This window comes from Pongo pygmaeus, chromosome 15 (assembly GCF_028885625.2).
Source record: "Pongo pygmaeus isolate AG05252 chromosome 15, NHGRI_mPonPyg2-v2.0_pri, whole genome shotgun sequence".
Classification (NCBI taxonomy): Eukaryota; Metazoa; Chordata; class Mammalia; order Primates; family Hominidae; genus Pongo; species Pongo pygmaeus.
Window position 1 is genome coordinate 72,983,410 of NC_072388.2, and position 25,027 is coordinate 73,008,436.

Here is a 25,027-nt window from a genome sequence, read left to right on the forward strand (position 1 = left end):
ATTACAGGCATGAGCCACTGCCCCTGGCCAGTTGTACATTTTAAAATAACTAAAAGAGTGTAATTGGATTGTAACACAAGGGATAAATACTTGAAGGGATGGATACTTCATTCTCTATGATGTGATTATTTCACATGGCATGCCAGTATCAAAACATCTCATGTACCCCACAAATACATATACCTACTATCACCCACAAAAATAAAAAATAAAAAATAATTAAAATACAAAAAGAAAATATGAAGGCATGAGGAGACCCTGCCTCATTCATTATCTTTGTTGACTTTTACCCACTACAGGAAATACAACCAGAGTTCTAGGCCTCCAGTTCCAGACTATGTTGTTTCTGACAGTGGGGAAACAAAGGAATTTGGGTAAGAGCTCTCTTGCTAAAGTAATAAACATGAGCCCAACACGATGGTTCCTGTGGGCATCTTGAATGTGCTAATTGAAAGTAATATGACAAGTCTATTATTCTAAACCAGGTTTCGTGTGTGTAGAGTTGTTGACGGTTCTGTTGTTTTGTCATTATTGCAGGGATGAAAGTAAGCTTCAAGATAAAATCTTCATCACCCAGCAAATTCCAATATCAGACTCTTCTGGTAAAGTGGTGCTACCCACTATTCCAAAAGGACCTCAAGAGCCTGACACAGTAAGGAGTCTGTATCTAATCAAACAATACATATTGTTGTCACCCTTCCCCATGTTGCTTCTTGCTAAATCACAGTTATTTTCTCTACCAGTTAAGAGACTTCAGGGATCAGTGGAATGAGTAATAAATAGCATTAGTAGATTACATAAATTTTTAAAGCAATATCCATACAAATGCATATTATACTAATGCAAATGCAAATGTGTGCCTCTTTTTGTGTGGAAACCTATAGGTTGCCTTTTGAAGTAAGCAGCCTAGCCAAAATGTGTACTATCTTTTATGTAAGAGTAAACATAGTGACCTTGTGACTCTCGGCTTTCCATCACAGGTGGGAAGTCAGAGTCATTACAACCTAGAGGGCAAAGGCTTATAAGGAAATATGAAATGATTTTTTTAAGCCAAGTTTTTCTCTTTAAGAGTTTTTAATTTATAATTTGTTATTCATAATCAATTAGTACAATGTAAAATCTGAGAAATTTCAAATGAAGCCACATTAGAACAAAAAGAAAAGAAAATACTGACTTTTTAGCTGCAATCACATGAATATAACTGATGAGTTTTTTTCATCTAAGAAATAAGAAACTCTGAGCAAATAGTTGGCCAGATGAGTTGTTTCCAATTAGAGCAGCACAATTCTGATTAGTGTGTTTTTTAATAAGTGATTTCCCTTAAATATAAGGAAAATGTTAGGAGTCTCTGTGACTACATTTAATTCCACTTGGAATATAGACAATAATGACCTTTTATTTAACCCAGCCTATAGTTGTTGGATTGGATTAAATATCACTACCAGGGCAAGGCGCGGTGGTTCACGCCTGTAATCCCAGGCATGAGACCCAGGATTGAGACCATCCCGGCTAACATGGTGAAACCCTGTCTCTACTAAAAGTACAAAAAATTATCCGGGCGTGGGGGCATGCACCTATAATCCCAGCTACTTGGGAGACTGAGGCAGGAGAATTACTTGAACCCAGGAGGCGGAGGTTGCAGTGAGCCGAGATCGTGCCACTGCACTCCACCCTGGGCAACAGAGTGAGACTCCATCTCAAAACAAAACAAAACAACAACAAAAAATATCACTACTAGTTGCCAGCTGTGATAAGAGCTAAAACAAGGGGCATTGTAGTCTCAAATTATAAATTTCTATTGCCTCATATTTAGGAAAGCACAAAAAAAAAAAAAAAAGAAAAGAAAAAAGGCCCAGTAGGATCATAAGTGTATTTTACAAAAGTTCCAGTCACCTTAAGTGATTGAAGGTTTTGACATTTTATCCAGCCAGGTGGTAGTAATAAGCCTCAAATCCACAGGGTACAAAACATTTTCAAGGTCTTTTTTTTTTTATCGTCCTTAATTCATGAATAACCCCCATAGTGTAGGTTAGTTAGCACTATCAAAGTGACTAGTAAGGATGCAGGAAAATAAAAAGAGGATTCAATTAGGCTGGTACTGCAAAAAGAATCCATTTTGTTCAGCACATGAATTTCTATTCTGACCTTAAGTTTAGATATATCAAAGAAACAAAAAGCATAAAGGCAGCTGGGGGTGGCTCACACCTGTAATCCCAGCACTTTGGGAGGCCAAGGCAGGCGGATCACCTGAGGTCGGGAGTTCGAGACCAGCCTGACCAACATGGAGAAACCCAGTCTCTATTAAAAATACAAAATTAGCCAGGCGTGGTGGCATATGCCTGAAATCCCAGCTACTCAGGAGACTGAGGCAGAAGAATTGCTTGAACCCGGGAGGCAGAGGTTGCAGTGAGCCGAGATCACGCCACTGCACTCCAGCCTGGGCAACAAGAGCGAAACTCCATCTCAAAAAAAAAAACAACAGCGTAAAGGCAGTTGAACTAATGGCAGAAGAAGACTGTCAGAGCATTTCTCTTTTTTTTAACCACTTTATGTCATGAAAAGCTTCGAAATTTCTTAGGCCCTGTCAATTGCTGTACATGAAGTGTTGTTCATTAAAAAAATCACTAATTAGAAATACAGGCAAGAGAAAAGAATATATAAAATTTGGCAAGTAATAGCAGGTTAGATTTGCTTAAGGCAGGTGTCTAACCCATTTTCATGGTTGGAACACTCCTTGATTTCTGGACCTAAAATAACTTTTGAAATAATTTTCTAAGAAAATTATTTGCATCAGGCCGGGTGTGGTGGCTCATGCCTGTAATCCCAGCACTTTGGGAGGCAGGCGGATCACCTGAAGTCAGGAGTTTGAGACCAGCCTGACCAACATGGAGAAACCCCGTCTCTACTAAAAATACAAAATTAGCTGGGTATGGTGGTGCATGCCTGTAATCCCAGCTACTAGTGAGGCTGAGGCAGGAGAATCGCTTGAACCTGGGAGGGGGAGGTTGTGGTGAGCTGAGATCGTGCCATTGCACTCCAGCCTGGGCAACAAGAGCGAAACTCCATCTCAAAAAAAAAGAAAAAAGAAAATTATTTGCATCTGAATTAATGGCTGAAGCATTAATTAATGATTGCTGAAGAGAACCCTGAAACTTAGTACTTGGCACATATAACAAAAAGTTGATTTATCCATTCCTTACTGAGGTATCCTTGAGAAGTGATCTTAAGAAGCAGGAGCAGCGACAATGGTAGAATTAATAGTGGTCATGAATTACTAGGAAACACAGTGGCATTGAGCAGAAAAGAAAGAAGCTGTTGCCACAACTTTGGGATATATAAAAATGGATTATATCTTGTGTATTGTGGGATAAAAGAGGGGCTAAAGAAAACTTTGCAGGAGGTCTCTCCCAGTGGCATTTAGGTAGCGCTATGTCTGAGGATCAACCAAAAGCAGTGAGTTATTTCTGTCCTGTTTCCCCATCTAAGAGTTCTTGCAATTATTGGAACATCGTCTTTAAAAAAATTTTTTTCCCTTTTCTTTTTTTACTTTTTCAATTTTTTTAAATAGATACGAGGTTTCGCCACGTTCTTCAACTCCTGGGCTCAAGCAATCTGCCCACCATGGCCTCCCAAAATGATGGAATTACAGGTGTGAGCCACCATGCCTGGCCGGAACATTTTCTTTACATACACTGGCTTTTCTCCCCTTCAAATCATCAGAAAAGGGGATAATTTTTAGAAATCCGGTTAAGCACTAATTTCAGATAAGCATTTCATAGTTACAACAGTTACCTCAAAAATAGAAGTATGAAGAGCAAGTGAGAAATCTGGTTTCATTGTTACACTAGGCAGTTCCCTATAGTAACTTTGCAGGGGTAATAGTCCTGAGGAAGATTTTAGTTACAGTGTATTCCAATCCCATAGATCTGATCTGAGCAAAGCTGACAAATGAAGCTGGTCAAAAATAAAGGGAGATTACTCAGGATAGAGTCAGTCTTAAACAAACTTGTTTCTAACGGCCCATGGTAGGCATGACAACAGCAGGTGAGGAAAGAGTAGCATCTTCTTCTTTCCACTGAGAAGTAATGGTCTTTAACTGAGTGTAGAATTGGATGCCCTAAGGAAAACAGAAAAAAAGTTAGCATATATTTCTGGGGTTTCATGATTCTTCTTTTAATTAGCTTTTGAAGGAGGTATTATAAAGTGCTACTCACTTTCCTAATTGAGAAATGCAATCAGAATCCAATATATGTTGTTCATAAGATAACTGATCTAAAACATTTAACATAATACCTGGCAGATAGTAAACAATCAAACCTTAGGCATCATTATTATGCTGAAACTAGTATTTCTTTCTTTTTTGTTTGAGATGGAGTCTCGCTCTGTCACTTAGGATGGAGTGCAGTGGCATGATCTCAGCTCACTGCAACCTTTGCCTCCCGGGTTCAAGCAACTCTCCTGCCTCAGCCTCATGAGTAGCTGGGATTACAGGCACCTGCTACCACACCTGGCTAATTTTTGTATTTTTAGTGGAGATGGGGTTTCACCATGTTGGCCAGGCTGGTCTCGAACTCCTGGCCTCAAGTGATCCGCCCTCCTCAGCCTCTCAAAGTGCTGGAATTACAAGTGTGAGCCACTGTGCCCCCAGCCATTATATAGTAGGCCATTTATTTATTTATTTATTTATTTATTTATTTATTTATTTTGAGAAGAAGTCTCGCTCTGTTGCCCAGGCTGGAGTGCAGTGGTGTGATCTTGGCTCACTGCAACCTCCGCCTCCGAGGTTCATGTGATTCTCCTGCCTCAGCCTTCTGAGTAGCTGGGATTACAAGTGTGTGCCACCATGCCCAGCTATTTTTGTAGTTTTAGTAGAGAAGGGCTAATTTCAGATTAGCCCATGTCGGCTTGCACTATGTTGGCCAGGCTGGTCTCGAACCCCTGACCTCAGGTGATCTGCCAGTCTTGGCCTCTCAAAGTGCTGGGATTACAGGCATGAGCCACTGCACCCAGCGGCCATTTCTGATAATTATCAGAGATCATGAGCTCTATATTGAAGTGGCAGACCCAAAGTATCTTACAAATCGAAAGTAAAATGTCTGACATTATACAAATTCACTTCTAAATTACCTATAACATGTGAGCCCAAAAATTCAGCATATTTAATTCTCTCTATATAGATAGATATAGTTTATAAGAGTAGGCTTGAGCAAAAAAGAATATATTGTGCAGATTTAACACTTATATAATTACTAGCAAGCTAGAATGACATTTTACCAGATTATCAGAGTAACTTATGATAATTAAACTGGGGGGTGCAGCCAGGAGTGGTGGCTCACACTTGTAATATCAGCACTTTGGGAGGCTGAGGTAGGCAGATCACTTGAGGCCATGAGCTCGAGACCAGCCTGGCCCAACATGGGGAAACCTCGTCTCTACTGGGAAAAGAAAAAAAAAAAAAAGCTGGGCGTGGTGGCCAATGCCTGTAATCTCAGCTACTCGGGAGCCTGAGGCAGAATTGCTTGAACCTGGGAGGTGGAGGTTGCAAGTGAGCCGAGATTGCACCATTGCACTCCAGCCTAGGCAACAGAGCAAAACTCCCATCTCAAAAAAATAAATGAGAGGGTGGGCGGGAAACAATTTTTAAACAATAGTTGTACTCTGTTTTGCTTAAAAGAAATGTTACTAGTATCAAATTAGTCATTTTTGCAAAAGCTGTGATTAGGCCGGGTGCAGTGACTCACTCCTGTAATCCCAGCTCTTTGGGAGGCCGAGGCAGGCAGATCACCTGAGGTAAGGAGGTCGAGACTAGCCTGACCAACATGGCAAAACCCTGTCTCTACTACAAATACAAAAATTGGCGGGCGTGGTGGCACGTGCCTGTAATCCCAGCTACTCGGGAGGCACAGATAGGAGAATTGCTTGAATCCTGGAGGCTGAGGTTGCAGTGAGCCGAGATCATGCCACTGTACTCCAGCCTGGGTGACAGAGCAAGACTCCATCAAAAAAACCCGAAAACAAAAAACCAAAAGTTGTGACTAATATACAAACTAGATAATCAACCTCCAAATACCAAAGTGTTGACTTCTTAACCATTTGGCCACACTGTCATAATGCTATGCAATCCCATTGTTAATTTTTTAATAACCCAAACATCAATAAATACAATAAAAAAGCCCCACATCCCCCGCCCTCTGGCAGCACACAGCTGGCACAGAAAAAAAAAATTAACCTATAAAAGGGGAGACTTGTATAGCAAAACATGTAACTTATTAATGAAGGTTTCAAAATGGCTCTAGTCCTACGACTAGAAAGAACTTCCCCTAGCCTATTTGTTCAACAAATGTTTGGGCAGCCTGCTCTGTGCCAGGTACTGCAGATAAGTAAATAACAACTACAGTGTGATGAGGGCTTCTTTAAACGGCTTAAAGAGCCCTACATGACTCAACCCCTGCCTGCCTCTCTAACCTCATTTCTTCCTTTTCTTCTCATTTGCTCACTGTGCCCCAGCCCATTTCTGCTGTCTGAATGTGCCACGCTTCTTCCTGCCTTAGGACATATGCACCTATTGGCCGATGTGGCAATAGTTCTTCTTTTTTTTTTTTTTTTGTTTTGAGATGGAGTCTTGCTCTGTTGCCCAGGCTGGAGTCCAGTGGTGCAATCTCGGCTCACTGCAACTTCTGCCTCCCGGATTCAAAGGATTCTCCTGCCTCAGCCTTCCGAGTAGCTGGGATTACAGGCACCTGCCACCACACCTGGCTAATTGTTTTATTTTTAGTAGAGGAGGTTTTGCCATGTTGGCCAGGCTGGTCTCAAACTCCTGACCTCAGGTGATCCGCCCGCCTCAGCCTCCCAAGGTGCTGGGATTACACGTGTAAGCCACTGCGCCTGGCCAATAGTGATAATTCAATCCTTACAATGTTATGAAATACATAGGTACTACTGTTACTCTTTTTATACGTGAATAAATTTAAGGCATAAAGAAGGTATCCCGGTCAGGTGCGGTGGCTCACGCCTGTAATCCCAGCACTTTAGGAGGCTGAGGCGGGCGGATCACCTGAGGTCAGGAATTCGAGACCAGCCTGGCCAAAATGGTGAAACCCCATCTCTATTAAAAATACAAAAATTAGCCGAGTGTGGTGTTGGGCACCTGTAATCCCAGCTACTTGGGAGGCTGAGGCAGGAGAATTGCTTGAACCTGGGAGGCAGAGGTTGCAGTGAGCCGAGATTGTGCCACTGCACTCCAGCCTGGGCTACAGAGTGAGACTCTGTCTCAAAAAAAAAAAAAAAAAATTAATGGTATCCCCCAAAGTCAGACAGCTAATAACTGGCTTAGCTGGGATTTGAACACAGGCAATTTGGTTCCAGATCTGCTTTACTTTTCTTGTTCAGTGCTGTATTCATAGTGCCTAAAATAATGTCTGCTACAGACTGGGCACAGTGGCTCACACCTGTAATCCCAGTGCTTTGGAAGGCTGAGGTGGGCGGATCACGAGGTCAGGAGTTCGAGACCAGCCTGGCCAACATGGTGAAACCCTGTCTCTACTAAAAAACAAAAAATTACCCGGGCATGGTGGCAGGCGCCTGTAGTCCTAGCTATTCGGGAGGCTGAGGCAGGAGAATTGCTTGAACCCAGGAGGCGGAGGTTGCAGTGAGCTAAGACCATGCCACAGCACTCCAGCCTGGGCAACAGAGTGAGACTGCGTCTCAAAAAAAAAAAAATAATAATAATAGTAATAATAATGTCTGCTACAAAGAAGGTGCTCAATAACATTTTTTGTAAATGAATAACTATTACAGAAAAATATGTGCAATGGGAACACACTGGGGTCACACCACTCAGCACTGAGGGAGGGGTGGTGGCAGTTGGAGGAGGTTTTCTGGAGGAGCTCATTTTTTAAAGTGAGACATGACAGATGATTAGGAGTTAGTCAGATGAAAGGGGAGAGATGGGGAAGAGGGTCACATGCTCAGGAAATGGCATATACAAAGGTTTGGACTTCCCCAGGCTCTTTCCTCAAAACTTTGTTGCTTTGAATTATTCAGGAAGAAGCAGCTTTGGCAAAATTTTGTTAACTTTTAAATCTTTTTTAGGGAACCTTCTGAGAAGCACTGATTATGACCTCACAGATGCTGCTGGCAGGCCCTTCCTTGCAGAATCCTTGCTCCTGAATATCTTTAAGAAAATTTCTTAAAGGAAAAGACAAAAATTTTAACTCAAAAGTTACCTGTTTGCCATAGAAATTGGTGTCTCCCCTGAAGGAGGATCGAGAACCGGTGAATGAGAACATTGGCAAAGGCACTGGAATGGGGACATTCACTCCCACCTAAAACAGAAGAAATCCGTGTCATATCCTAAGGACAAAGGAACTCTCCATTTAGAAGCACAAAGGCATCAGAGACCAGTTTTAAATACCCACCTTCCACCCTATCCTCTACCCCATGAACTTTCATTCGTGAGGAAGAAATGGGGCAATGTGGGAGGTCATGGGGCAATCTTAAACCAATGACTCACCATTATTTACTGTTTCCTCTTAGGAAATAGTAAATGGATATAAGAATCTCTTAAAAATTCTGTTCACAAACCTGTCCGACATCCACCAAGTGGGCATATTTCCGAGCAGTGGCTCCATTGGTGGTGAAGATGGCAGTTCCATTTCCATATGGGTTGTTATTTACAATCTGGATGGCTTCATCCAATGTTTCTGTCTCCAGAACCACAAGAACCGGACCAAAAATCTCCTCTTTGTAACAGGTCATATTTGGCTGCCAGGAGTGATGCATCCAGAAAAGAAGTCAGCTTTTTGGATTCTGAGTATTTTATGCTTATTTGGTGCTTTCACTTACTACACATCATTTACATGGACAACTTTCATATTACTAATCTCTTTTCATTTCAAATCACCTATTTTAAAAAAAGTCCTCTCTCAAGTGTATTCCATCTTCCAAGTTACCAATCATATAAACAACTTGGAATTCCTATCAACAATAACCACATTTCTTTTAAGGGACTGTATCTTCAGTTCATGACCCATCATCAGCTGCCTTTTTAATACCTGAACAACTTGTTTCATCCAATTGTTATCAAAAAGTTACATGAAAATTTATTTTTTATAAATCCAATCTATAGTAAATATACCAGGATAATTTTTCTCTTTACAGAAACCCCATGCTGTTTTCTGTAACATAAATAATCCATTTTTATTCACTCCTTTGCCTCCCAAATATGTCTGTATGTTTATATTTTGATATCAGGTCGCAGACACTCAGAACATCCTTCACCACGTAATTAATGTTTGTTGCTAATAAACGGATTTTTCTGTATGGTTCTGTGGCAAGAGATTTCATAATTTCTACTGCACTTACATTCAACACTTGATGATTCACTATTATAGTAGGGATATATGAATTTCAAAAAACGCCTCATAACCTCAATTTTTAAGTCATGTTAGCTGAGAGACTTTCAAAGTTTTGATAAATAAAAATTGACAAGTCAATTATTTTTGTCACTTTCAATAAATATTGGGTGGTTGATATACTGATTGAGACACTGCAGTAGCCATAAGCTAGGCAGCAAGAGGGAGAGGGGAGAGAAAATATTAACAAACCAGTATAAGATAAGATAGCATTTGGCAAACTATAGCCTGTGGGCCAAATGTGGCTTCCTGCCTGTTTTTGTACAGCCCAAGTTAAAAATGGTTTTTGCATTTTTAAATGGTTGAAAAAAATATTTAATCTTACATAAAATGATATGAAATTCAAATATCAGTGTCCATAAATAACATTTTTTTGGAACACAGCCAGACAATGTTTATGGCTGATCTCACACTACAATGTCAGAGTTTAGTTGCAACAGACACTATATCCCTGCAAAGCTGAAAATATCTATCCCTTTATGGAAAGCTTGCAGACTGCTGGTATAGTGGAATGAGTTTGGTTGGGAGTTAGAAGGGGAGGCTCATTCAGACTCCAGATAAAATAATCGATCAATCCTGGCAAGAGATGAGGTCTTAGTCATTAGGTATTTTCAGTAATAAATTAGAGGGATGAGATTCTATAGCCTTTAAGGCGCCTTCAGCTCTCATATTTGTGAAGTGAAAGTTGTTCACCTTGACATTCGAGATGATGGTTGGTCCAACAAAGTTGCCATTTTCATAGCCTTTCACTTTAATTTTTCGTCCATCAAGAAGGATGGAAGCTCCCTCCTTTGTTCCACTATCGATCAGATTACAGACTCGCTCTTTGGCCTGGGGAGTGATCAGAGGGCCAAGATCAGCTCCAGGCTGATCTCCTGTAAAACAACACAGAAGAATTTAAGGTCCTCATTAACATAAATTATGACTGCTGCCAGGGCTCATGCCTGTAATCCCAAAGCTTTAGGAGGCCAAGGCAGGAGGACTGCTTGAGCCCAGGAGTTCCAGACCAGCCTGGGCAACAAAGTGAGACTTCATCTTTACAAAAAATAAAAAAATTAGCCAGGTGGTGGTGCACACCTGTGGTCCAAGCTGCTCAGGAGGCTGAGGCAGGAGGATCACTTGAGCCCAACAGTTTGAAGCTGCCATGAGCTAGGATGGTGCCACTGCACTCCAGCTTGGGTGACAGACAGCCTCTGCCTTAAAAAAAAAAAAAAAAAAAACTGCTAACAAGATGAATCCAAATGACAAGTACAGTATAAAGAGAGGAAATGGCAAGAATAGACATGATTGCTCCCACTGGCCAAGGCCAGTGATAGAACCCAAGAGCTTAGCGCCACAGATGCAAAATCTAAGGGGGCAAGTCAGGTGATTGATTACCTGCATTGACTCTCAGGTTTTTGGCACGCTCCACCAGCTCTGGCAGCCACTTCCTGGCTTCTCCCACAAGGACTGCTGTTGAAAGAGCCATGCAGCGCTGACCAGCAGCTCCAAATGCTGCCCCAACCAGCTGGTTCAGGGTATTTTCCTTATTGGCATCTGGCATGACTACCCCATGGTTCTTGGCTCCCTAAAAAAAATACAGAAAGCACATGAGTCTTCCTTGGCCAAATACAATTAAGCTAAGAAATTAAGCAGTGGACTAGGTGTGGTGGCTAATGCCTGTAATCCCAGCACTTTGGAAGGCTGAGGTGGGAAGGATCACTTGAGGTCAGGAGTTCAAGACCAGCCTAGGCAACATGGTGAAATGCCATCTCTACAAAAAATACAAAAAATTAGCCAGGCATGATGGTACGAGACTGTGGTCCCAGCTACTTGGGAAGCTGAGGTAGGGGGACCACTTGATCCTGGGAGGCGGAGGTTGCAGTAAGCCAAGATCACACCATTGTACTCCAGACTGGGTGACAAAGTAAGACCCCTGTCTCAAAAAAAAAAAAAAAAAAAAAAAAAAAACCAGAAAGAATTTATTATCTGCTGGGTTTTTCAGTTATATGAAGAGCAAAGTTAAAAAAAGAAAAAAAAAAAAAAGAACTTACAGCCTTACAGCAATAATGCCAGTAACCAGCTGAAAGGCAAAACAGAAAGTAGTCCTCTTGATATAGAATTTCAAGAAAGAGGCCAGGCATGGTGGCTCATGCCTGTAATCCCAGCACTTTGGAGGCCAAGGTGGGTGGATCACTTAAGGTCAGGAGTTTGAGACCAGCTTGGCCAACATGGTGAAACCTTGTCTCTACTTAAAATACAAAAATTAGCTGGGTGTGGTGGTAGGCACCTGTAATCCCAGCTACTCAGGAGGCTGAGGCATGAGAATTGTTAGAACCCGGGAGGTGAAGGTTGTAGTGAGCTGAGATGGCACCACTGCACTCTAGCCTGGGTGACAGAGTAAGACTCTGTCTCAAAAAAAAAAAAAAGTGATTAACGTAACTTAGAATGAAACTCCTCGAAAGGTTCATGATTAAAGAGAAGACATTCAGGAGGACATGGTAAGGCTTACGCCTGTAATCCCAGCACTTTGGGAGGCCAAGGCGGGCAGATCACGAGGTCAGGAGATCGAAACCATCCTGGCCAACATAGTGAAACCCCGTCTCTACTGAAAAAAAATAGAAAAATTAGCCGGGCACGGTGATGTGTGCCTGTAGTCCCAGCTACTTGGGAGGCTGAGGCAGGAGAATCGCTTGAACCCCGGAGGCAGAGGTTGCAGTGAGCCGAGATCATGCCACTGCACCCCAGCCTGGCGACAGAGAGACTCTGCCACAAAAAAAAGAAAGAAACACTGACATTGGAGTGGGATGAGTGGCCTCTCTGCTGAAGGTCTGTTCCTAGGTAATTTTCATACATAGAACAAAGATTGGAGAAAAAAGGAATAAGAAGTCACCATATTGGCTTGAACCCTCTTGCCATGTCTTGATCCTCTCTCGAAGATATACTCTCCTGCCTTGTTGGATCCCACAAAGCTGATTGCTTTGATGTCCGGATGATCGCAAATAAAATTTACAGCTTTAAGAAGAAAATAAATGATCACTCACAAAGGAGCAAATGGATTCTCAACATGGCAAATTTCCCCTTTCCCTGCTGCTATGGATTTGAAGTTTTCCTGTGTTTTTCTTTTTTTTTTTTTTTTGAGACAGAGTCTCGCTCTGTTGCCCAGGCTTGAGTGCAGTGGCACAATTTCGGCTCACTGCAACCTCCATCTCCCAGGTTCAAGCAATTCTCTGCCTCAGCCTCCCAAGCAGCTGAGATTATAGGCACCCACCACCATGCCTGGCTAATTTTTATATTTTTAGTAGACACAGGATTTCACAATCTTGGCCAGGCTGGTCTTGAACTCCTGACCTCGTGATCCACTCACCTCGGCCTCCCAAAATGCTGGGATTACAGGTGTGAGCCACTGCGCCAGGCCTGTGTTTGTTTTTCTATACTGGATTCTCATTGTGAAGTTCTCTCCTTGTTTCTTTTCAATTCTATTTAGCCGGCTGGACACGGTGGCGCATGCCTGTAATTCCAGCACTTTGGGAGGCCAAGGCAGGTGGATCACCTGAGGTCAAGAGTTCGAGACCATCCTAGCCAATATGGTGAAACCCTGTCTCTACTAAAAATACAAAGAAATTAGCCAGGCGTGGTGGTGGACACCTATAATCCCAGCTACTTGGGAGTCTGAGGCAGGAGAATTGCTTGAACCCAGGAGGCGGAGGTTGCAGTAAGCCGAGATCGTGCCATTGCACTCCAGCCTGGGCAACAAGAGCAAAACTCCATCTCAAAAAAATATATATATATAAATAAATTCTATTTAGCCTCTTTCCTTTCATGATTTTTCTCATGTGCTATTCCAGAATTTCCACTTCTAATCTAACTTTTGTTTGGTTTTGTTTTGAGACAGGGTCTCACTGTTTCACCTAGGCTGGAGTACAGTGGTGCAGTCTTGGCTCACTGCAACCTCTGTCTGCCAGGCTCAAGCTGTCTTCCCACCTCATGGGACTACCTGCATATGCCACCATTCCTGGCTAATTTATGTATTTTTTTTGTAGAGACAGGGGTTTTGCCACATGGCCCAGGCTGGTCTTGAACTCCTGGGCTCAAGTGATCCGCCTGCCTTCGCCTCCCAAAGTGCTGGGATCACAGATGTGTGCCACTGCACCCGGCCTTAATCTAACTGTGAAGGCTGCAACTCCTATTTTCCTCCAAAATAACAGCCTTTGAATACTGAACCCTTCTTTTTTGTCCTTTAAGAATAACAATAGGCAGCGCGCAGTGGCTCACACCTGTAATCCCAGCACTTTGGGAGGCTGAGGCGAGTGGATCACCTGAGGTCAGGAGTTTGAGACCAGCCTGGACAATGTGGTGAAACCCCGTCTGTACTAAAAATAACAAAATTAGTGGGGCACGGTGGCACATGCCTGTAATCCCGGCTATTCAGGAGGCTGAGGCAGGAAAATTGCTTGAACCTGGGAGGCGGAGGGTAGAGTGAGCCAAGATCGCACCACTACACTCCAGCCTGGGCGACACAGGGAGACTCCATCTCAAAAAGAAGAAAAACAATATTTCCTTAATGGTGACTATGTACTGGGACACTCAGACACTATTGTGTTCTCATGTGAGAAGTAATATAGCATAGTTTTTAAAAGCAAAAATCAGAGTCAGCCTTCCTGGCTGTACACCTTCTCCACTGTACACATCCTGGCTTTGACGGTTTCTAGCACTGTGACTTTGTGCTAATTAATTTCACTATGTCTCATTTTTCTCTTCTGCAAAATGGAAAAATAATACCTACCTCAACGGGTGATTATAAAGATTAATAGATAAAAAGCACTAGGAACGGTGCCTGAAACACAGAAGCACTATTTAAGTATTAGCTATTATTACATGAATTAGAAGGCCTTCAGTATCTCTGAGATCTGCAAATTCTCTGAATTAAATATCCTCATGTATTCTCTTCACACTGAAGAAAAAAGTTTCTTTTTAATCTTATCTGTGTCTAGCCCTAATCCAGATTTCTAGTGTCCCAATATATACTGTAGGGCAACAAGCACTGCTATTCCCCAATCAGTTACCTTGGCGCACAAAGATGGCAAAATCATCAACAAACATGGAGGTTAAAATGAGTAAATCCTTTCCTCCTTACAAGTAGGTTGCTTATCCTAAAACATCCAGTCATCACTCAACACTTTGATTTTTTGGTAGCCAGATTAAGTAGCCATATGCAGAAGGGCAGTTACCTTCATGTTGTCCATGGATGATGTTTAATGTTCCATCAGGGGCACCAGAATCCTGGAGCAACTTAGCAAGAAGCATAGTTGCTCCAGGGACTCGCTCAGATGGTTTCATTAGGAAGGTATTTCCACACACCATGGCCATGGGAAACATCCAAAGGGGGATCATGGCAGGAAAATTGAATGGAGCAATGCCTGCACACACTCCCAGAGGCAGACGGTAGGAATAAAGGTCCATGTCTTTGGTGATGGATGGCATGGTCTCTCCCATCATGAGGGATGTCACACTACAGGCATGCTCAACCACCTCTGGAATACAGAAGTCAGGCCATCAGCTCTCTACACTGTGTACTAGTTAGCTTTGTCCTGTTCTCTTCAGCCCTGAGGACAGGAAGTGGCTCAGGCCAATGAAGGGGCGCAGGGTACACCGACTTGCCCTTCCAAGTTAAGAGTTTCTGCAAAGTGAGATTCTCTGAATGGGAAAAATACAGTGATATGTATATACCCACTGGAAGATCATTTGAGTAAAGAGTAAAGTAAATCAGTCTTAGGGATACTGAATACTGCCATTTTTCACAAGTATTAAAAAAGATATCATGGGATGGCAAAATCTATATAAAGGAAGAAGCAACCTCCCATTCTGCGAGCTTTGCCTCCCATCTTCCTTTGCTCCTTCCCAAAAGTCCCATAAGGGGCTCCCAGCTTACGAAGGCCTCGAAATACATCTCCTTCAGCATCAGCTAGGGTCTTCCCTTGTTCCAATGTGATTAACTTGGCAATTTCTTTCTAGAGAGAAGACACACAAATAGAAATTAATGCAAGAATGTTCCTCTTTTAAATTCTGAGGTAGCCAAGGAAGAATAAGACTGGAGGAGATGCAGTACAAGGGAGAGAGCCATGATCAACATCTCTGCATACTGCAGAGTAAGGGAGGGTGGCTGAAAAGGTCTCTGTGAGAGTGACAAACATGCCCTAGGTGACAGTTTGGAAAAGCATACCATTCAGATTTCATACCAAGTTTTCTTTAATAAGTTGTTGATAGCGGAGCAAGACCTGCTGGCGGCTTAATACTGAAGTGTCTGCCCATGCAGGAAAAGCACGTTTGCAGGAAGCAATGGCTGCATCCATTTCTGCCTTGGTGGCCTGAGGGACCCGACCAATGACCTCATTGGTGGCCTGATGAGAAAAATAAGCACATGATCCTTTGCCCAACTCACCTTCTCCACTGTACATCCAGTCACAGAAGTGGCACTATGTGCTTTACAACAGACACCCAGGTCCCTTCTTGCCCATCATGTCCCTAGAATTCTAGGCTCATAAGTTGAAGTCCCAAAGCAGCTTCGCTTACTGGGTTGTGGATATCAATCCATTTGTCACTTTTGGATTCAACAAATTTCCCATCAATGAAGAGCTTTACAGTTGGCTGAAAAAAACAAACAAACAAACAAAAACATGAAACTTTGTATCAGCTAATTGCTTTGCTTTTCCCTTTCCCTTGCACCAGAAGGAAAGAAAACAAGTTGATAATGGAATCTTCTGGTCTTTAGAAATGTTACCACTAGGAAAGAGACACATAATATCCCTATCTATTGTGTGTGTGTGTGTGTATTTTTTACAGAGTTTCGCTCTTGTCCCCCAGTCTGGAGCACGCAGTAGTGTGATCTTGGCTCCCTGCAACCTCTGATTCCTGGGTTCGAGCAATTCTCTTGCCTCAGCCCCTCGAGTAGCTGAGATTACAGGCACCCGCCACAACACCCAGCTAATTTTTGTATTTTGAGTAGAGATGGGGTTTCACCATGTTGGCCAGACTGATCTCGAACTCCTGACCTCAGGTGATCCACCCACCTCAGCCTCCCAAAGTGCTAGGATTACAGGCGTGAGCCTCCGCACCTGGCCCTTATTTCTTATTTTTTATTTTTTTGAGACATGGTCTCACTCTGTTGCCCAGGCTGGAGTGTAGCGTGATCATGACTCACTGCAGCCTCAACACCCAGGGCTTAGGTGATTCTCCCACCTCAGCCTCCTGAGCAGCTGGGACTACAGGCACATGCTACCATGCCCAGCTAATTTTTTTGTACTTTTGATAGAGACGGGGTTTGGCCATGTTGCCTGGCTGGTCTCGAACTCCTAGGCTCAAGTGATCCACCCGTGTCAGGCTCTCAAAGTGCTGGGATTACAGGCGTGAGTCATCGTGCCCAGACTATAGTATATATTAAGATGTGGCAGAGCCTCTCAATACTGTGGTCTCTCTGAGAATGGGAAATTCCCTGCTATTCACGGTGGAACTTCATGAGTGGAAACACGATATTATGAAGCTTATACTAAAAAAGCAGCAACTCTGTTAACAAAGATTAGCTATTATGACTTTTTGGCCCAGCTGACTGTTACATTACTGTGAGCATGTATTACCTTTATGATCAAAAGATTTTTGGCTGGGCAAATGGCTCACGCCTGTAATCCCAGCACTTTGGGAGGCCGAGGCAGGTGGATCAATTGAAGTCAGGAGTTCGAGACCAGCCTGGACAACATGGTGAAACCTTGTCTCTACTAAAAATACAAAAATTAACTGGTTTTGGTGGTGTGCGACTGTAATCATAGCTATTCGGGAGGTTGAGGCAGGAGAATCGCTTGAACCTGGGAGGCGGAGGTTGCAGTGAGCTGAGATCACGCCACTGCATTCCAGCCTGGGTGACAGAGTGAGACTCCATCTCAAAAAAAAAAAAAAAAAGATTTTAAAAATGTTTCTATGTATTTTTTTCTGAGATATAGCTCACTTTAACTAACTTTTTTTTTTTTTTTTTTTTAATGCAGAGTCTACTTTGTCACCCAGGTTGGAGTGCAGTGGCACAATCTTGGCTTACTGCAACCTCCGCCTCCCAGGCGCAAGCAGTCCCCCTACGTCACCCTCCCAGGGAGCTGGGACCATAGGTACGCACCACCACGCCTGGCTAATTTTTTGTAGAGATGGGATTTCACCATGTCTCCCAGGCTGGTCTCGAACTTTTGAACTCTGGCAATCCACCTGCCTCAGCCTCCCAAAGTGCTGGGATTACAGGCGTGAGCCACCGCACCCGGCCTCTTTCACTAATCTTTTTTTTTTTTTTTTTTTGAAACGGAGTCTCGCTCTGTCGTCAGGCTGGAGTGCAATGGTGCGATCTTGGCTCACTGCAACCTCTGCCTCCCGAATTCAAGCGATTCTCCTGCCTCAGCCCGCAGAGTAGCTGGGACTACAGGTGCGTGCCACCACACCCAGCTAAGTTTTGTATTTTTAGTAGAGACGGGGTTTCCCCATGTTGGCCAGGATGGTCTCGATCTCTTGACCTCATGATCCACCTGCCTCAGCCTCCCAAAGTGCTTTTTAAAAAATTTTTAAAGCCGTCTATGAACCAAAAAATGGTGATCTACTGTGGTACAGTGTGTGCATACTTCTGTGTGGAAAGAATTTGAGCAATAGTCCTTATTTATTAAATTTTAGATGCTGGAAGTGGTTGACAGACAGATGATCTGTAAAAACCACTCTAAAGGTCATTAAGAAGAAGACAACTATCTGGCAGGGTCAGCAGAACCTCTAGAAGCCATGAAAATGTTTGTATCTTTTGACATGGTAATCCATTTCAGGAGGGAAATAATCCAAAAGGAGGAAAAAACTAGAAAGTTTCACATACACTCTGATGACAATTATGTAAAGAAGATAGAGATACCCAAAACTACACTGAATTCTTTCTCAGAAGTCAACCTCTATGCCAAATAAACTCACCACTGAAGAAGAGAAGGAAGATGCTGAATACCAGGTGGAATTGGATTTCACCTTGGAAGAAACCTGTGAGGCAAAAGAAGGATTATTTTGATAAATGAGAGCAGAAAGTTATTTAAAAATTAGCAAATAGCTACTATATGCTTAATATTATACAAGCTACTGTGGGGGTATGGAAAAAGACTTGATGTTTCTCTCAAACGCCATACAGAATTTTGCAGTCGCTCCACCTCAACATCTGCGTAAGGGGCGTGGCTATAATTAGGGGAGGGGCTAGGCAAAGATTGCCCTATGAGGCGAGGGAATGAGACTGCGCTGCGAGTTGGGGATAGGGTTTCTCTCTGGGGGTGTGGCTTATGGATCCTCGTTTTCCCGCCGATGGTTGGCCACGTCACGTGACATGGGTTGGAAGATGGCGTCTCCCACAGACAGTAAGAGCCGGCTTAGAGATCTTTGCCTGCAGCCTCAAGCCTCAGCCTCCCAAATAGCTGAGAACACAGGCACGTACCACCATACCCAGCTAATTTGCTTTTATTATTATTATTATTTTTTTGAGACAGAGTCTTGCTCTGTCACCCAGGCTGGAGTGCAGTGGTGCAATCTTGGCTCACTGCAACCTCCACCTCCCAGATTCAAGTGATTCTCCTGCCTCAGTCTTCTGAGTAGCTGGGATTACAGGCAGTGCCACCACACCCAGCTAATTGTATTTTTAGTAGAGACGGGGTTTCAACATGTTGGCCAGGCTGGTCTCAAACTCCTGATCTCAAGTGATCTGCCTGCCTCGTCCTCCCAAAGTGCTGGGATTACAGGTGTAAGCCACTGCACCTGGCCACATTTTTGTATTTTTAGTAGAGACAGTGTTTCACCATGTTGGCCAGGTTGGTCTCGAACTCCTGACCTCAGGTGATCTGACCATCTTGGCCTCCCAACGTGCTGAGATTACAGGGGTGAGCCATCACGCCAGGCCACCATTAACTCTTTAAGTTTCCCAAGGCTTGGTGCTAGGCCTTCTTTTCTTCTCATTCTGTATATGCTCCTTAGGTGATTTTATCAACTCTCATGGCTTAACTATCTAGATCCTGATGATGCCCAACTCTTTAGTCCTTGGCCAGAATTTTCCTCTTCAGGTGATACCCACGTAATTATCTTTACCACATCTCTATTTGGATGTTACTTAGGCACATGTTAAAAAAAGGTGGCTGGGCACAGTAGCTCACGCCTGTAATCCCAGCACTTTGGGAAGCTAAGGTGGGAAGATCACTTGCATTCAGGAATTTGAGACCTGCCTGCACTCAATGGAGTACAATGGTGCAATCTCGGCTCACTGCAACCTCCACCTCCCGGGTTCAGGCGATTCTCCTGCCTCAGCCTCCTGAGTAGCTGGGATTACAGGCATGTGCCACCACACCTGGCTATTTTTTTTTTCTTTTTTTGAGATGGAGATTCACTCTGTCGCCCAGGCTGGAGTGCAGTGGTGCGATCTTGGCTCACTGCAAGCTCCGCCTCCCGGGTTCACGCTTTCTCCTGCCTCAGCCTCCTGAGTAACTGGGACTACAGGCGCCCGCCACCACACCTGGCTAATTTTTTGTATTTTTAGTAGAGACGGGGTTTCACCATGTTAGCCAGGATGGTCTCGATCTCCTGACCTCATGATCCGCCCGCCTCAGCCTCCCAAAGTGCTGGGATTACAGGCATGAGCTACTGCGCCTGGCCTAATTTTTTGTATTTTTAGTGGAGATGGGGTTTTGTCATGTTGGCCAGGCTGGTCTCGAACTCCTGGCCTCAAATGATCTGCCCACCTTGGCCTCCCAAAGTTCTGGGATGACAGGCGTGAGCCACGATATCTGACCTCTAGGGATAATTTTAAAAATTAGTTGGGCACGGTCATATGCACCTGTGGTCCCAGGTACTTGGGAGGCTAAGGCAGGAGGATCACCTAAGCCTCGGAGATTGAGGCTACAGTGAGCTGCAATTGTGCCACTGCACTCCAGCCTGGGTGACAGAGCAAGACCCTATCTTTACAACAAAAAACAAAAAACAAAAAAAACAAAAGGAAAAGCTAAACTCTGCATCTTCCTTTCGCCAATTCGCTATGCCTCCTATAGCCCACCTCTCGATACATAGGGCTACTCTTTACCAAGTTGCCGAAGGAGAAACCCAAATACTATTCCAATTCCTCCCTCTCTCTCCGCAGGGAATCGAAAAACTCCTGGCAATCTGTCCTAGAATTGTTTGAAACCCATCACTCACCTCTAGCTGTCCTGCCATTATCCCAGTCTACACCATCGTCGTCTCTCACTTGACCTTCCGTAATAGCTTCCTAACACATCTCTCAGCCTCTCATCTTAAGCTCTTTCTTTTTTTTTTTTTTTGAGACAGAGTCTCACTCTCACCCAGGCTACAGTGCAGTGGCACAACCACAGCTCACTGTAGCCTCAATCTCCAGGGCTTAGGTGATCCTCCTGCCTTAGCCTCCCAAGTACCTGGGACCACAGATGCACACAACCACTTTCCCAGGCTCAAGCGATCGTCTTGCCTCAGTCTCCCAAGTACCTAGGAGTACAGGCACATGCCACCATGCCCAGCTAATTAAAAAAATTTTTTTTTGTAGAGATGGGGCCTCCCTATCTTGCCAGGGCTGGTTTTGAACTCTTAGCCTCAAGTGATCCTCCTGCCTGGGCCACCCAAAGTGTTGGGATTACAGGCATGAGCCATCACACCCAGCCTACTCTTAAACTTTCTGAATCTAGTTTCCATCCCATAATCAGAGGGTCTTTCTGAAACATAAATCTGGTCAGATTATTCCCTTGTTTAAAATTCTTCATTGGCTTTCCACTGCCCTTGGAATAAAGACTAATCCCCTTGATGTTGCTTAGAAAACGCTACATAGTATCTTTGCTTCTCTAGTTACATAGCTGGCTACTTCCCTCCGTGTTCTCTATGCTCCTGCAATTTAACGTGTGTCTTGCTTTCTTTGCTCTTGCACATGCTGCTCTCTCTTGCCTGGCACTGTTTCATCTAATTTCCTTGGCTCATTCCCACTCCTTTAGGTCCCCACTCAGCCATCATCACTTTCTCTAGTAAGTCTCAACCTCAGGTCTATGGTAAGCAGCTGATTGTGAAGCTCATAAAGCACCCAAATTCCTTTATTTCTCATCTCACGCTATGAAATAATAGCGTGTCTAATGATTAACTTTCTCTCCTTTGAGGTCACTAGATTGTTGTGTCCCCAGCCCCTAGCACAATTCCTGGAAGATAGTAAGTACTTAGTAAGCAATATTTTGCACAATGAAAGAATGAGTACTCGCCAAGCAATCATTTGATATTGTTTCAGTACTCTCATTATAGGGCAGACAATGCACTGATCAGCCAACTTGAGCATTCTAGGCCACTTAAATTTTATTTTTTCACTTGTATACAGCCTCCCTGCTGTTAAGAGGATGTAAAAAGCACTACATCTGGTATACTAGAACATATTCATATAGTTTTTTGACAGGTTCGATCTTCTATCTTTTATTTCCTAAGAAACGCCCATTAGCACTGTTGCTGAAGAAACTATCCTGTGGCCAGTCAACCCAAACTGCTGCTCTCTAGATGTTTATTTCCTACTTGCTATATCAGGAACTCCTTCCTCTCCTGGTTCATGGCCTGCCAGTCCTGCAACACTTGGCTCTTTCCCCAGTATCCCAGATACTCCTATTATTTATCACTTATTGCAGTACAATAAAGGAGCTTTCAGTGAGCATTTTACTGTAAGCCTATGTCAGTGCCTAACATAGAAAGAGACGGCAAGACTTAAGTTCTGAATTTTCAGCCCCATCAGTTACTAGTTTGGTAACCATATCACCGAAAGTGGAAGTCGCTACATCTCTTTAAGAGTAATTTTCTTGCCCAGGTGCAGCGGTTCATGCCTGTAGTCCCAACACTTTGAGAGGCTGAGGTGAGAGGATAGCTTGAGTTTAAGAATTCAAGACCAGCCTGGGCAACATGGTGAAACCCTGTCTGTACAAAAAATACAAAAATTAGCTGGCATGGGGGCACGACCTGTTGTCGCAGCTACTTGGAGGGCTGAGGTGGAAGAATCACTTCAGTGTGGGAGGTCGAGGCTGCTGTGAGTTGTGATTGCACCACTGCACTCCAGCCTGGGTGACAGAGTGAGACCCTGTCTCGAACATTCCTTTATCTCTGCATGGGAGTGATAATATCACAAGGAGCAGAGAGAGGTTTTAGGTTAAGTTTGACTACTCTTCGTGGCAGAGAAAAATAAGCTGAATACTTAAAATAATTGAAAACATGAACTCTCTCCTTTATAAATCCTTTTGATAGTTCTCTAATATTCATGGCTGCCAAAATCGAGGTTTTTTTTTTTTTTTTTTGACGGAGTCTTGCTCTGTCACCCAGGCTGGAGTGCAATGGCACGATCTCAGCTCACTGCAACCTCCGCCTCCCGGGTTCAACTGATTCTCCTGCCTCAACTTCCTGAGTAGCTGGGATTACAGTCGCCTGCCACCACACCTGGCTAATTTTTGTATTTTTAGTAGAGAAGGGGTTTTACCATGTTGGTCAGGCTGGTCTCGAACTCCTGACCTCAGGTGATCCACCCACCTTGGCCTCCCAAAGTGCAGGGATTACAGGCAGGAGCTACAGCGCCTGGCCCGTAGGCTACTTTTAATGAAAGTTTTAATCAAAGAGTCACGTTACAACTCCTAGTTGGCTGAGGATTACTCTATCTGTTCTTTTCCAGGTCACTTCAGAAGTTTCTCCAAATGAATCAGAAAATACATAGTGTCTGTTTCTGAAATAACGTACATGGAAAGAGAGATTCTTCTCCTTGATGGAAAAGGGCAAAATACTTTCTTAAGGTTCTCAATGACTCATTGTGATGGGAGGGCAAGAGGAGGCAAAGGAAAAAAGCCAATTTCAGTAAAAGATTTCAAGAAGTTGGTAAGAAAAATACAGGGTGGAAACTTTGTTTTCCTGCTACTAAAAAAAGATACTAGAACAGAACGAGGATCACAGCAAGAAATATGAGTGAGGCCAGACCATCTGCCAAACCCTTCAAACTCATCCTTTCTACCGTCCCCATTAAATAGCATATTTAAACATGAATCTTTGCTGACTATGCCAAGAATCTTAAAAATGCCCAAGTTTCTGTACTAGAACTCACTGAAACCTGGTGAATACTAATATTACCTAAAAGCTCAGCAATATAGAGGAAATTCTCAGACTGGATGTAATGAATAAGAAGGGCACTGTTGTTTCTTGCAGATTGTTTCTTGCCTGCGGTAAATCTTGCCTTATACTCTAAATCCTTGGTAGGCCATGAACAGGGGAAAGACTATAAACAGAGTTGGAGATTACAGGCCTCAGGCATGCAACTCCTGTAGCTTTACCATTTCTCCTTAGGTTGGCTTCAGAGAGGACTCAATCCCCCAAGTGCAGAGATGAGGGTGTGTGGCACTAGAAGAGCTGATTTTGGGGTGGGAACTTAGACTTCTTGTCTTACCTGGCTCCCACTTTCTATCACCTGTTTTAAAGATGTTTGGTACCTTGAACGTACATGGAACATACTGGTAGCGTTAACTGTGTGCCCTTATCTACCCTATGTAGATGTGCCCTATCTATGTAAACTGTAACTTAGCTGAGAGAAAGTTTAACTCGAAGTTTTGGCAAGAAAGGGGACAGCCAGTCCATGGAAAATACAAAGAGCCACACTTAGGGAAAATAGCTTAGCAAATGGCTGCCTTTGGTGAAAATCTAGAGTCCACTTCTAGAAGGAAATTCAAAGTTCATACACTGACCCTCGCCCCTCGCGTCCCCCCTCCCCCTTACCTCAGATCACCACGGGTAGTGAAGTAGGGTGGGGGAAGGGAGCAATGGCAAAGTGGACGCTCACGGCAGGGGACAGAGTAACCAAAAAGAGTAGTTTCTGGGGGAGAGAGAGAAGGCTGGTGCAGAGGTAAAAGGGAAAGACGGTGGGCGGATGGAGAGATGAGGGCAAGAGAGTGACAGCAGTGAGCGGGCAGAACTGGAGAAGGAGAGTGGGCGAGAGCCAGAAAAGAGGAGCCTTAGGAGTAAAAGGGTAGAGGGCCAAGGGTAACAGCCCAGGGTTGGATCCGGGACCAGGGAGGGTATGAAGTGAGGGCTGGGCCTGGGACAGGGCCGCACAGGTCGGGCAGGAGGTCTGGCCAAAAAGGGGTTGGGCCAAGAAGGTGGTCCCGCCCGAGGATGGCTTAGGGAGCGGACGGAAAGGATCCAATTCCTAGCTTCATGGTGCCTTGGCACCACCCTCACTCGCCTGCAGGATCCGGGCTCGCGCTGCCGCCGCCGCCACTACCGCCGCCATGGCTCTCGGCCGCCCTAGCTCCGCACCCCGCGCCTCTACTGCCCAGAAGCACTACAGCTGCCAGGCCTCGCCCTCCATCCTGCCAGGCTTCGTCATTGGTGGGGAGGACTATTTTCTCCAGCCAATCACTGGTCCTAACACCTGATTCCTCCCCTCACACCCCCGTCCTGGAGATAAGTGATTGGTTAGGAACGAAAATGCCCTCGCCCTCTGCCACCTCAGCCAATGACGTAGGCGGAGGTAGAGAAGACGCCCCTGACTTGGACACTCCATACTGAGCACACGGGGAAGACGCCCCCCTAACCTGGAA

General features: G+C 44.0%; 2 protein-coding genes across 10 annotated transcripts in view; one reads left to right on the plus strand and one right to left on the minus strand.

Moving 5' to 3' along the window:
• BBOF1 (basal body orientation factor 1) overlaps positions 1-9,321 on the plus strand; it is a 50,637-nt gene extending 41,316 nt beyond the window's left edge. For 6 of the 9 annotated variants that reach the window (XM_063651824.1, XM_054447833.2, XM_063651827.1 and 3 more), the window contains 2 exons: positions 300-374; positions 538-772. In XM_063651824.1, the coding sequence (XP_063507894.1) occupies positions 300-374; positions 538-772 (310 nt within the window). Of the gene's footprint in view, positions 1-299; positions 375-537; positions 773-8,091 lie in introns of those variants that run through there. The other 3 variants (XM_063651825.1, XM_054447835.2, XM_054447834.2) reach the window with 2 other exon arrangements.
• On the minus strand, positions 126-24,817 carry ALDH6A1 (aldehyde dehydrogenase 6 family member A1). The gene is made up of 12 exons (XM_054447839.2): positions 24,670-24,817; positions 18,375-18,437; positions 15,966-16,040; positions 15,632-15,793; positions 15,325-15,403; positions 14,624-14,926; positions 12,286-12,407; positions 10,791-10,980; positions 10,107-10,288; positions 8,584-8,763; positions 8,226-8,324; positions 126-4,117 (listed from the first exon to the last, which is right to left on the minus strand). The coding sequence occupies exons 1-12, from the start codon at positions 24,715-24,717 to the stop codon at positions 4,013-4,015; spliced, it is 1,608 nt and encodes a 535-aa protein (XP_054303814.1). The 5' UTR covers positions 24,718-24,817; the 3' UTR covers positions 126-4,012.
• Between the last annotated feature and the right edge of the window lie 210 nt (positions 24,818-25,027).

Bases quoted from the DNA above. Each gene is read 5' to 3' on its own strand.
- ALDH6A1 (XM_054447839.2), bottom strand. From the start codon at position 24,717: ATGGCGGCGGTAGTGGCGGCGGCGGCAGCGCGAGCCCGGATCCTGCAG. The intron at 18,438-24,669 runs GCGAGTGAGGGT...TTTGCCTCACAG, and splicing joins CGCGAGCCCGGATCCTGCAG to GTTTCTTCCAAGGTGAAATC. The intron at 8,764-10,106 runs GTGAACAACTTT...CACTCCTGGCAG, and splicing joins CCATCATCTCGAATGTCAAG to CCAAATATGACCTGTTACAA.